Source organism: Mycteria americana, chromosome 11 (assembly GCF_035582795.1).
Source record: "Mycteria americana isolate JAX WOST 10 ecotype Jacksonville Zoo and Gardens chromosome 11, USCA_MyAme_1.0, whole genome shotgun sequence".
NCBI lineage: Eukaryota > Metazoa > Chordata > Aves > Ciconiiformes > Ciconiidae > Mycteria > Mycteria americana.
In genome coordinates, this window is record NC_134375.1 from 26,112,211 (window position 1) to 26,126,445 (window position 14,235).

Genomic DNA, 14,235 nt, shown 5'->3' on the forward strand with positions numbered 1-14,235 from the left:
GGATTACTATTATATTTTGGTTATTCAGTCATTAGCAAGAATAGTCATTTGCATTTCACACTCATTACCTGCTTATTTAATAGCAAAGAAAACTAGAAAGAACAAAAAACCCTAAAGCTACACTGACACTTAAACAAACATAAACTGAGGTTAGTATGAACAGAATACAATGCAAGAACTACTAAAATAAGAATAATAAGCATGCACAAAAGTAGCTGAATAGACCTACGCTATAGCAGTGAACATAAGAGACACAGCAGTCAAGTTGCAATTCCCCAGTGTTACTCATCCTCTTAAGAGCCCACCTTCTAGTGCTGAAGCTGAGGGCACTGCTCTACAACTACAGGAAAGCTCTGGGCTTTCAGTCAGACCCAGAGTCCCTTCAAGCTCAGCCTTTCTGTGAACACAACATGAACATGGAAGCACAATTAAATTGAACTTGAGCAACATATTAACCCCTCAGCTGATGCCTACTAGAGGGTTTTTTTCTTTTTTCTTTTAATGTTTACTGCAGGGTTGATATTACTTACAAAATTTGCAGAGAGAAGAAAGCAAAATTAGTTTAATCTGAAAAATGTTCCCAAAATCAAGTTCAGCTGAATAAATCAGTGCTTTTGTGTACTTGTGATGTGAAGGGAAATATCCTTTAACGTTTATTTGTATGTATTAACACAGAGGGTTACACATAAATAAATGTGAAATATAGATGCAAACGTTACATAGTTTACAGTAAGTATTTTCCCTAGGAAAAAGAGTGTAGAATTAATTCATTCACTCTAAGTACTAGATGAAAGTAATTAAACTTGTTCATGCTTCACTTAACATTTATTTTACTAGCAATGTGACTACTGTTTGGCTCAATACAAGTTTCCATCACTACAAAAAGACATCTCCTAAACTACTGCTACAAATATAATTTTGTTCTGATTTTACCCAGAAAATATATTTGTTCTCACTGCTTAAGTATCAGTCAATAGCATAAGAAAGGCACTGTGAGCCCTAAGGATTTTTTTTCCTCATGTCCTAGGAGCATATATAACACCACAAAAATGATAGTAGACAGCTAACATGAACTGGTCACCTATCATTTCAGAACTACTTGCTTTTCTTCCCTTCATAAGGCGTGAAAATCCCCGGGTCTGCAGAAGACAGGCTGTTGTAATTCCAAGGAATACTGTTATTTAATTTCTGATGATGTTTTTGGTGACAATATGCAAGTTTAGACAAACTGCTGTTGGTTATAATTTGAAGTGTCCTTTTCTGAGTGAGGAGGAATTTGAAACTTCATGGCAAAAAGACTTTAGTGGATAGCCTGAGCAGATAATCTCCTGATTATCTAGACTGCTTCCTATTCTCTGACTACATGTACCCAAACAGCAGCCTGTTAGGCTAACAGCAAATGCTGCATCCTTGAGGAAAAACTGAGCTATACAGAATAAAAATCACCCTGAACGCAATTATTGTGGGGTAAGAAGGGGAATTCCTCCCTGCTGCATGCTCTGGCATTTGCAAAGCAAATCTAGTTTTGCAGGGAACTCCCTTCTAATTTCCTAACTCAGCCCAAGCTTTTATTGTTTCTTCTCCCACGCAAACATTTCTCAAACCCAGTATCAGAAACAGCTGTTTTCTTTATTCCAGTTGGGTCAAGGTTCTGGCCCCAAAATGGTGAGGGGGCTGCCAGTGACATTCTCTTCACAGAGTATGCAAATTTTGGTCTCATGCAACCCAATAAAATTCAAGCAAAGAATGAGATTTTCACAGTTTCATGTGTTAAAACACCTAAAGTCATAAGGACAAAAAAAGTATTCTGTACTTATTCTAGTGCTAATTCAGAAGCTGCTGATTTCACAGCTTCTGCACTGTCCCCTGAGAGGCAGACACAGCCACTCCTCACACTACAGTGCCTGGAAGAGTCTGATCAAATGCTGGACACAGGTGAATAAAATCTCTTACAGAAGTAAATGTCTGCCCACTCACCACTATCTGTTTTCCTTTTCTTTCTCTAGTTTAGCTTGTTACACTACCATTACACTGTGAAAGATCCACCTGCTCTTGGTGAAAGAGGTATTTCTAAGAAATATTTTATCAAATTAAGGACCAAGTATCACTACCTTGCAGAGAGAGAAATTCAAGTAGGCTAAACAGAAATGGAAGGGGAAGAAAAAAAATAATCTTTACAACAGGTGTTTTTAAAGCTCTGTTAGTCTTCCTATTAGAGAATTCAATATTAATTTCAAATGTATTCAGTCTTGTTAAATACTTGTCACTGATCAAGATCAACTATAACATCCTCTTACTTAACAGTTGCAAAGGGGCAGAGGCAGCAGTTTTAACAGCACTGCATGACAAGTACAGCTCCTTTCAAAGTGAAAGCAGAATCAAGTGCAACTCCTTTAAAGAACTGCTTTGCTTTTGTTGGCAGAAAGGCAGGGTAACTCCCCATTACCTATAAAACTCTCAGAACCTTGGAGGGGAAAAAACACACCTTATTTTCCCATTGTTTTTTCTTGATGTTTTGCATCTCTTGATGTCTTTGACATCAGAGAAGCAGCAGCCAAGAGGATTCCCTTAGTGTGATTCCCTGTTTATGCACATCCTTATCACTGATGTCAGATACGTAAATATCATCAGGGCTAGGCAGTTAATGCATACTGCAAGTTGTGATTATTTTTGTTTTGTTTTATAGAGCAATATAGTAAAGGAAGAACCTAAAGTAATAGAAAACTTTTTTCACTAGTTTGAATTTTTCAAACATTACCTGAAATTAAATTTGAGAGCATTAGCATTGTTAACTTCAACTAGAAGTAATTAAGGATGCAAGAGGTGTGTATGTAAGAAAGCAGGGTTAAGTAAAACAGTTAATTTAGAAAGCCTAAGAACCCTATTAATTATTTCCTCAAGCCACTGAACCTCCCCCTAACTAAAACTGCTTTTCAATAACTATGTGACTATAAATAACAAAATATTTAAAAGTAAGAAAAATGTACATCCCTTGCATTCTTCAAAAGTCAAAGGATGATAAAAGTTTCTTGAAATTTAGGAGTATTTTATTGACAAATATACAGTGATAACTGGTTCAAGTGGGATAAGAGGCTTGATAAAGTAAATTTTGCTGTATTAATTTGGCTGTAAAGTGCTGGAAAAACATTTTGATGCCAATATAACTGCATGTGTAGAATGCTTTTATCTAGTGATTGCAAATGACAGAAAAGACATTTGGGAGAAGGGTAAAATTAAGGTGCCATTGATTTTAGTTACTACATCTACTGCCAAAACTTCTTGATCTAACCAAAAAAAGTGTATCTTTTTACTTAACCTTGAAATTAAACCCTTTTTGTGTGACTCTAAAGATAACATCTTCTAAGAACACTATTTTTACACACATTCCTTAGTCAGTCTGCCTTCCTGGGTCCACAGATTGAATCTTAAGCTAAATAATGTGGCTTCCAAGGGAAGATTTATTCCCACACTTATTGAAACAGAACTTACTAACATGACTGTGTAGGCCACCAGAAAACCTCATTGGACTTTCCTGAGCTCACAGAATTTTGTCCCATGTTATGCAATTCTCTTTAACTAACTAAAGATGGTGTAGATGACTCCTTATCTTTTATACTAGATTTTTTTGAAGTGCTTTTCTTGCTGAAAACATTACTTTTTATGACCTTGAATTCTAGTTGTAATATTGTGAAGGTTTTGCTTTGCAGTTCTACAAAACTTTTTATCTTACACATCAAAGTTCTTAAAGTATTGCGCATCATTTTTCTGCCTACGTTAACATAAGTCATTCCATCAGAAATAGCAGCATGAGAAGTAAATGTTTTAAACAGTTTTAGCTAAAAGCAAGGCATCCAACTTAATAGCCTAGAATATAACTAAAGGACTAGTAAAAAAAAAAAAAAAAGTAGGCATAACTCTCTTGGAAGAAGCAGTGCCTTAGGCCACTTGACAGTTACATGGCTTTCCCTTCAGTATCTTCAAAAGCACTAAACAAAACTATAGTAAAAACAAACAAAAAAAAAATCCCCAGACCCCAACAAAAATACCACTGAGAACATGAGGAATAAAGGAAGGCAAAGAAGAGTGATCTGTGTTAAAAAAATTCTGTTACATTTTCATAAATCAGGGAAAATGGCAACATCCATTAATTTCTTGCCTCAGCAGTTGTCCTGAGAATTAAAATACAGAATAGGTTTTGTCACAAGGAGCATATACCTTCTCTCTCAAAGTAGATGTTTACTCCCTGATGCCAGGAAAGGAGTGACATGGCCAACTATAGGAATCAGCAGGATTATGAAACTGTAACTCATCTCTTGCTTCATTGAACAGTTAGGAATGGATTGTAAAGCTTGATAACGTTGTTTTCTCCCTTTCTTGCAGGAGAAAGGAGATAAGGAAGGCCAGAGCTAGATAATGCAGCAATTGCAGGGCTTGTAAGATCCTTGGGAAGCATGTTCTTAACTCATTAACTAGTTCTGCAGGTAATTCCAACTACCCCAAGAGAAAGTTGCAGATTTCAGCAAAAGTACAGGAGCGTTTATTGCTCGTATAGCTTTTGACACAAACTGGAAAAGGTGACACTGCTTTTTTTCTGCTGGTTTGCTTAAGGATTTTGCACCATGACGACTGATCTGCAATAGGGTGAGATGTTGACGAGAATATGAAAATAGGGTTGGTCTGGTTCTTTACAAATAGAAGAATCGGATGGCTGGAAAGCCTTTTCTTATTGTAGCCTGATAAAAGTATTTAAGTATTTTCCTCATCTTCTTTACAGCTTTAAGCAAACAATTCCTAGTATAGGAAGGTTCTGAATGACAGAGCTTGAAAAATTAAAGACAGACTTAGCCCAGCTTCTGCTGCTCTCATCTCTTCTAGCAGTCCAGAAAGCAGAAGCTGTTTGCAGTGGTATTATCATGACTACTACATACTGTGAAATCTTAACTTGTTTAAAGGAGAAACTAAAGAAAAGCTGCTGCTGAAGTCATGTCCCTGCTCTGGTTAGAGGAAGTTTCTAATTTCAAAAAGAAAGTTCTCAAAACAATGAAAAGATAAGGTAAATACAGCCAAGAATAAAAATAAAGGTCACATATTTACTGGCAGATTTCAGTGACAGGAACTCGGGTGTAGCTGAGGATATTTTTCCCCTCCAGAGAGGAGAGAAGGCTGACTAATTTAGTACTTTTTTTTGCTCACAATCTGTTGCTTACTAATGTATGGGTGGAAAGTCAGGTGCTGCAATACTGTATGCACAGTTTGTATGATTAGTTTACGTGGAGATATATAAATAAACAGTAAATTCATCTGGATAAATTGGGTAATAAGGATATCAGTCCACTGTGATTGCTATATGAAGTTCTTTCAGTGTTTACAATGGAAGTGTGACGTATATTGGCATAATAGTCATCACAATTTCCCTAAGAAATTGGATGAGAGAGAGAGTGATATTGCATATTTCTGCTTTTCTTAGTATCTTGTTTACCAGAGACATCTGCAAACATTAGTTTACTTAGAGTATTTAAGAGAATAAATGGAAAAATAGCTACTATTAGCTCTCTAAGAACTGAAGTAACATCTTCATAGTTACAAGCCTTTCACAGTTCATTCAACAAAATTTCTGTAGTTGACAAACAAGTTTGATGGTATACCCATAAATTATGCTGCCAAAAATAGTTTTTAAGAACATAGCATTTTGAAACCATTAAAGTTTTATAAGCATTTAGACTTTGGACAAAGCAAGTCTGGAATGAAGATGCTGAAAATTGAGAGACATCAGATTTTTATACATTATAAGGCCAAAAGGATCCTCTCTGATCATTTATACTAACTTCCCCATAATACATCCCACAGGACTTTTTCTCAGGGGCATTGATGAGAATAAATCAATTCCTTATTGAAGTAGAACATCTCTTTTAGAAAGATATCCAGGTCTGTTTTAAACTTGTATACTCATATAATTAATTACTCTAACAAACACGGCATTTTGACTTTGAATTTGACTTGCTGTAGCTTCCAGTATTGAATTATATTATTCCTTTATATGCTGGACTGAAAACCCATAAGTCTGGGCTTTTTCCCAACCATAGGTTTCAGGTTTCTTTGAAATGGCATTTCCACTTTTCTTTGGTAAATCAAGTTGAGTTACTACTGATTTGTTAGAAAGACAAAAGTAGAAAATAGGAAAATGGGGAGAAAGAAATAACCTTCCCATCTACCAGCCTGGCTCATTTTTTTTACCACAGGAGCATTGTTTTAATCAGCAAAAAACTAAGTGCCATGCCTCAAATCCCATAAGCCTTTGAAGATTCCTAGCAGAGATTCATGGGCATTTTTTTAGCTGTTCTGAATTGAAAAATATTTGTCTAAAGACAGAGGAAGAGCTAATTCTTTCTAGTTTCATCTTGCCTTCCGTCTTTGTTATTGAACAGGAAGTGCGATCTGATAATAAACAACAGAGCATACTCACATTTGGAAACTCAGTGTTTGTTTCTATATTGTTATGTGTGCAAATTCAAAAACACAAGTGGAAAACCGTAATACTGTGGCTTAAAACTAACTTTGAGCTCCTTACACTCAAATGCTTCTGAAATGAAGAAGTCTGCAAAGTCCTTCCTAAAACTCCATTGTCTTTCACTTCCCTCTCAGCTGTTTTCAGTCTTTTTCTTTTTATTTTTTCCATTCCCCATAATTTTCTCTTCTCTCATGATATGCAAATATAGTTCATACTGTCGTGGCAAGTCACATGCTCACACATCAATAGCAAGCATCGTGATGAACCTTTCTCTGCCTGTTGCATCTCATGCTTATGGTGACTTGGAACAGAATGTGTGACAGACCTGCCAGCAGAGACATTCTTAGGAAACAGGAATGAAACAAATTACCCACTTACGACAGCAAAGATCATTCTGCTAGATCGAAGTACAAACCAGTAGGATTTTTTACAAAGAAAACAGTATCTGAATCAGGTTAACACATTCCTCCCCTTTTAGAAAGGGATTTTCACAACATATTCCTAAATTTTGGCATCAGAATAAAAAGCTATCAGAAATGTTAAATATCTTTATAGTTTGTAGGAATCTACTCAGCATTAACTGAAATTCAGAAAGTACCAATCCAACAAAAATGGTGCAGTGTATGATGTCTGGAATTATTTGAGGACAGCCTTCCATTTGCGTGTTTCAAAGTTCATACTACAAAGGGTATCACTGGACAGAAATGTTCGCAGTATACTCTTCAGATCACATATACTCTATGGACTGCTTGCTGCAGGCCTGTTGAGAGACAGATGGCCAAATCTATTGTCCTGGTTTCCATTTGATACCTTGTTTTAAGAGACAGACAGAAGTATACGACATGAATGTAATATGCTGATATTACTTCCTATAAAAGAAATTCATTAACGTGAAGTTCAAAATTTGCAAATATTAAAAAATACTGATAGGAAGGTATTTCACCAGTAATCATAAGTGGAAAAGAAAAAGGACAATGAGAATTAAGAAGAAAAATCATACCATATAAAAACCTCTTTACTATAAGGTAATGCGTATTCGGAAGTTTTCCAAGAACTAACTTACAGCATTGTAGGAACACAAGAAATTAAACAGTTAAAGCAAAACAAAGAATGGAAATGATAGCTCAGAACTTCATTTATCTGATTTTACATCAGCAACTTTAGACTGTGATGTATCAACTAGATTTGCTAAGAAATTTTATAACTGTTGCTATTGTTTGAGTAATCCACAGAGAATAACTTTTTGCACTTACCTTGTTATAGACAGAATAGCAGGATTACATTTTACTTTTCTGATGAGTAAGGGCCAAAAGTGTCCCAGCTAAATAAAATCCTTGCAGCACTGCACAATCATCAATATTCATCTACCTGCTATTTCAAGTAAGCTCACAAAATGGTTAGTTAAAAATGTAAAACCAAAATCACCTGCAGAGCAATCGTGGTATTCTTCGCAGGATATTTCCCCACCAGTCCTTGTTCTTTGCGTTTCTTGAATTTCCTAAAGTAGTCCTGTATCAGGAAGGTGGCATAGAACTTCCCCACGGTTACCTCATCATCTAAATGAACAGACCAGACAGATCTCTCCCAAGTCAGCACATTTATCAATAGCCTGTTACACTCAAATCTGATTTGGGGGGGGAAAATGTGATGGGTGCAATAGGTACTATGCTTTCAGCTTACAACAATGGAACCTCTAACTAGCCTAAAAGCAATGTTTTAGCAAGCAGTCTAGGCTCAGTCAGTTAAGTGAACTCATCCTTAATAAAGAAGAAAATACAATATTTTACCAAGTCTCATGTACTTCTAAGTAAGTTCGTGTACATTTCTAACAAAACCATAAACATGTTTGTGTATGCATAGAAGCTGAAAGACTGGCTTTAGTTACTTGGAATACATGGATTAAAATAAAAGCTACTATGACTTACATACACTTAGCTTTATGAAAGGCAGGTCCTGCCTGACTAACCTGATCTACTTCTATGACAAGGTGACTTGCTTAGTGGATAAGGGAAAGGCTGTGGATGTTATCTACCTAGACTTTAGTAAAGCCTTTGACACCATTTCCCACAGCATTCTCCTGGAGAAACTGGCTGCTCATGGCTTGCACGGGCATATTCTTTGCTGCATAAAAAACTGGCTGGATGGCTGGGCCCAAAGAGTTGTGGTGAATGGAGTTAAATCCAGTTGGCGGCCGGTCACAAGCAGTGTTCCCCAGGGCTCAGTATTGGTGCCAGTTCTATTTAATATCTTTATCAACGATCTGGACAAGGGGATCGAGTGCACCCTCAGTAAGCTTGCAGACGACACCAAGCTGGGCAGGAGTGTTGATCTGCTGGAGACTAGGAAGGCTGTACAGAGGGAACTGGACAGGCTGGATCGATGGGCCAAGGCCAACTGTATGGCTTTCAACAAGGCTCAGGGCCAGGTCCTGCACTTGGGTCATAATAACCCCAGGCAACACTGCAGGCTTGGGGAAGAGTGGGTGGAAAGCTGCCCAGCCGAAAAGGACCTGGGAGTGTTGGGCGACAGCTGGATGAATATGAGCCGGCAGTGTGGCCAGGTGGCCAAAAAGGCCAATAGCATCCTGTCTTGTATCAGAAATAGTGTGGCCAGCAGGACTAGGGCAAGTGATTGTCCCCCTGTACTCGGCACTGGTGAGGCCGCACCTCGACTACGGTGTTCAGTTTTGGGCCCCTCATTACAAGAGAGACACTGAGGTGCTGGAGCGCATCCAAAGAAGGGCAACAAAGCTGGTGAAGGGTCTAGAGCACAAGTCTGACGAGGAGCGGCTGAGGGAACTGGGGTTGTTTAGCCTGGAGGAGAGGAGGCTCAGGGGAGACCTTCTTGCTCTCTACAACTACCTGAAAGGAGGTTGTAGCGAGGTGGGTGTCGCTCTCTTCTCCCAAGTAACAAGCCATAGGACAAGAGGAAATGGCCTCAGGTTGCACCAGGGGGGGTTTAGATAGGATATTAGGAACAATTTCTTCACCAAAAGGGTTGCCCAGTATTGGAATAGGCTGCCCAGGGAAGTGGTGGAGTCACCATCCCTGAAGGTATTTAAAAGATGTGTAGATGTGGTGCTAAGGGACATGGTTTGGTGGTGGACTTGGCAGGGCTAGGTTAATGGTTGGACTTGATGATCGTAAAGGTCTTTTCAACCTAAATGATTCTGTGATTCTATGTTCATAAGAGTGACTCTATTAAAAGAAAAAAAAAGTCCTGCTTACAATATCTTTTTTTTTCAGTGCTGAACCAAATTTGCTTAGTCAGTGTATCAATATAGCATTGTTCTAACTGCATAAGGACTTAGACATCTTTACAGCCTGCTTTGCTATGCACATTTTTTTATTGGTGTCACGCCCTCACTGTAATACCCGAGCATCTTCCAGTTTGAATTTTATTTGTGTACCAGATGCTCATGTTGGGCTGTATCTTCTGCTATCTTGTTGTCACCCAATAAGACAGATTCTAGACTCTGAGAAAATCCCACAGAGGTTACAAATTCACATATTTTCTATGAGGCTCTTGTTTAAGTGAAGATGTGATCCTTTAGCCACCTTCTAGATAGGTGGTGATGATAATAGTAAATATGAAACAACATGGCACTTTCCCACATTATTGTATTGTATCAGCTCTGCAATGCTCATAGAAATGAAAATAACTTCCATCAGTTAATTTACTACAATTCAAAAGATATGCAAACAGCAAGTGCAGTAAAACCTAGCATTTTTACAGAGTCACTGTTGTGAACAAAGTCCAAATTTCAATCTTTTCAGAGCTCAAAGGCAGGTACCTTATGAGGATATCAAAATCGCCTGGTTCATAGCATGTTAAGAATATATGTGCCTGTTTTATGAGTCCCATTGAATCATTCAGCTGTGCAAGTTTGATCTCTTGATGAGTAACACTTGCCAGAAAACTAGGAATAGTTTTCTATTCAAAAACATTGTTTTTGTTTCCACACATTTTTTTTCCCCGTAGAGTTACCAGGCGTGAAGTTAGCTATTTCCCTTTCTGGTCTGTTGCCTAATCTCTCAATTTTTTTTAGTACCTTGAGATAGCTATTTGCAACATAGTTGCTAGTTGGCTACTGCCATACATAAAGGAGGGCTGGTGTATTTTAGGCATCAAAGTTCTCTCCACTGTTAGGGCCCACATCCTGAGGGACAGTAAGTTCCTGTCGTTCCAGTTGCCCTTGCTGGGACAGACAGGTGCTTAACACATCTCAGGATCTGGGCTACTCTGTACAGTTGTGACTTGACTAAACATGGAAAATCTGACGTGCCCAGACACATTTTAACACACCTTTGTTAGAAAGTATGGATTTTTTTTTAGTTTTATGTCATTTGTTTTCTCCATATTTTAACTGTCTAATGCAGCTTTAGCATAGACTTGAGTTTGGTTTTTTGTTTTGTGGGGTTTATTTTACACATGAACACATTCTGTTAAGCAAGCTTTTTCTCTGATTGTCAAGCAAATTCTCTAATCGATTTTCATATACTATAATGTCTAATCGATTGTCACATACTATAATGTCATACATTAACATTTGATTAAAACAGTCTCCTTGTGTCTTTGTTTTATCAATAATATGTCCCAATGTATCTCACTAATGATAGTATTTCCAGTAGTATTTTTACCTGTAATATGACAGGTTTTGCTAATTTAAATTTAATTTACTTTCTTTTTTTTGTGAATTGCTTTCACATCAATAGAAAGGATGGGGAAATCCGAGCCATGTACGATACTGTTTAAACTCATTTTTCCCTCTGTGACAAAATTTGTCTCAAAATGAATCCTCTACCATTCAAAATAAGCTTCTTATTATAATGTCTGAAATGGGCCGTATGCACGTGAGAAAGTACGACAGGCTTTAACTTCAGTAAAAATGTACCAGGGATGTATTCTCCCAGCATTTTATTTGTCTTTAAATGTATCAAAGCAAAAATAATTATAATACTTGCTTTAAAATATCTTGTTTGTGAGACCAGTCTGTTGCAGGAAATATCGTGGCACATTAAAGAGCCTGCTCTGCCAAATACTGACATCTCTTCAAAGGTCTGAGTCCCCCCAGTTCCCGCTAGGAAATAGGAGGAACTCCATAGCTCACAAGAAAAGCTCACCAGTCTGCAGTTTCAGTCTCAGCAGTAAAAAGCTTTTCAATTGACTCCCCAAATCTAATTTCTAAACTTTTTGTGAACATTTTCTTTGATGTTCACCTGTAATCTCTCTTGGCAGCTCCTCAGGAGATTAATGGTGTTTTGTATTAGGAAGAGATCTCTTACAAAGCATCTAATCTAAACTTGCTGTCCTTAGTTTAGCTGAATCCATTGATCTGCAACATAGCTTTGGTCAAACTCCCCAGATAAGCCTTTCCTCATCCTTTATACTATTTTGTTTCAAGTATTTGAACAGAACTTCTAAGGAAGTGATATAGCAAATGGCTCCTAGAAAGAACAAGCACATAGAAGTGACAGACTTGATATAACATATACTACTATGGGTTGCACTTAGAGCATGTCTCAAGTCAGGCTATGACATTGCATGACTACCGACTGTACCTGAGATGAGAGTACCTGCAAAGTCTCAGTATGCAGAAATGAAGGGCCATTATTGATCACTCTGGACATGCACCAACTTTTTATAAGCATATTAGATCAATGCATTACCAGTTTGCTGAATTGTGCATGCCAAAGTCTGTATGTACAAACAAGATGCATATGTACTTCACAGGCACAGTCAGTTGAACTGCAGACACGTGCACACAAGAACTGAAGCCTGGCCAAGGGGAGCCATCCTTGACTTTGTTTTTTGAGTAACACACATATAGCCAGATATGGACAGGTACAGGGAGGCAGCTAAGCATAACTGACCACAGAATAGACAAATCTATAATTACAATTAGTGACAGCAAAAGGAATAATTTCAGTAGGAAGTTTTTGGAAGAGGGCAAAAAGTATCAGGCAGGACTAAATGGGCTTGCAGGTGGAGACTGGGGAGTTTAGAGAATACAGGTGAATCTTTGGTGAGTTGTATGTGTTCCTCTTACTCTCTAGTCTCCTAAGAATGTTAACTCATTCATACATTCTGGCATTTGACTGACATTCTATGTTTTTGCAAAGCAGTTTAATTTTTCTGTACTGAAAATGTGTTGCTAACTACTAACAGTTTAATTAAGTTATAGTATTGAGTTATTTAACCAGTACCAATAATTAACTAACTGTTCATTTCTAGTGCATCTATTTATAATTCAGGACAAAAATGCCGTACTGATTATTTTCATTCTGCTCTGCAAATAACTGTTCTGTTTGTGTTCTGGAGGCATGGTCATGAGCACATGAAGGATCTAGCATTCAGCAATACCAGCAAAAGTAATACTGGAGAAAAACATTATAAACTAGACCTCTCAATACTTTTAAGTGCAAGTGATTTTAACATATTGAATTTTGATGCTTTGTTGATTTATATTGAAGAGAATTTTCTGTCTCCTAGCTGATTGTTATTATCAGCTGTCACTGGTGTTATTGTCATATACAATTTTCTATGAGGTTTTCAATTGTCATATACAATTTTCTATGTCATATACAATTTTCTAGAAACTAATTTCTACTGTATACTAAGCTATTTTACACTCCTATGGCATATGTATGTAAAATAGCTATATTCCTCTTTTTTCTAGGTGAGTTACAATATTTTCAGTTTTCAGGTAACTCACAAGGTCCACAGAGAAACAAACCAAACTGAAATAAAAAATTATTAAATCTTAAGGACTTCCCAACGTGTTCTTATTTATACTGGGTTGTAGAAGCCATACTGTTTCCTATCAATTGAGCAGTGAACCAGGTTTTCAGCCTTCTAGCTACACTGAAGAGCTACATTTGCAGAATAAATATTAGCAATGAATTTTAGTATAGCTGAAAAATAAATATACAGCTTATATTCAGCAATGAAATGAAGCTGAAGTTAACAGTGAGTTACTATGTAAGATTAGTTCTAGGAATGTAATCTTTACAGATTCTTTGTCAGATTGATTTAGGCAGGCACAGCTCACTATTCTGAAGCATGCATCTCTATTTCAATTAAAAAATGTAGGGGAATAAAGTTGGCAAGAGGCAACACTAATTCCATGCCACCACCCTAAAACAGAATTGCTTCAGAATATTCGGAAAGACTCATAGTTGAAAGGAACAGAGGCTGCAGAAAAAGCTCAAGCACATAGTTACAACAATAACAAAGCAATTCATCTATGCCATGCAAGCACTTAGGTGTAAGGCTAAAAACAACGGAGTAGAACACAAAAAGTTGTTTTAAATGTGCAGTATCAGTTCCCCTTTGGACAGTCGAATTTGCTAGATTTTTGCCTTCATCCCCACTATTATCTGGCAGCCACCACACCGATAGCAAGTGGCTCCCTCCAGCGACAAAGCTAATGCTGCTTCTTGGGTCATGCTGAACAGCAGTGCAGCCAGCATGCTCTTCCTCCCCTAGAGACTGAGAGTGTCACCTTCAGAAAGGGAGCAGCCTCCACCACCATCGGGCCTGGGATCTTGAGTCTGCTTCCAAACCTGAGTCTGATCAGTCTTGAAAGCTGCTGTAACACTATAAAAGTACAATAAACTACAAGAAAGACCAGATAATTACAATGGATGTGTATTGGATGTCTAGATAAATATATCCTGGGTGTGGGTGACAGTGCAACAGATCCTGCACCTTTAAAACTTGAAAAA

General features: G+C 37.5%; 1 protein-coding gene across 1 annotated transcript in view; it reads right to left on the reverse strand.

Moving 5' to 3' along the window:
- Positions 1–14,235, reverse strand: part of CACNA1D (calcium voltage-gated channel subunit alpha1 D) — a 192,742-nt gene that overhangs the window by 13,985 nt on the left and 164,522 nt on the right. Inside the window, exon 41 of the mRNA XM_075514379.1 lies at positions 7,934–8,064. Coding sequence (XP_075370494.1) covers positions 7,934–8,064 — 131 coding nt within the window. The remainder of the gene's footprint in view (positions 1–7,933; positions 8,065–14,235) is intronic.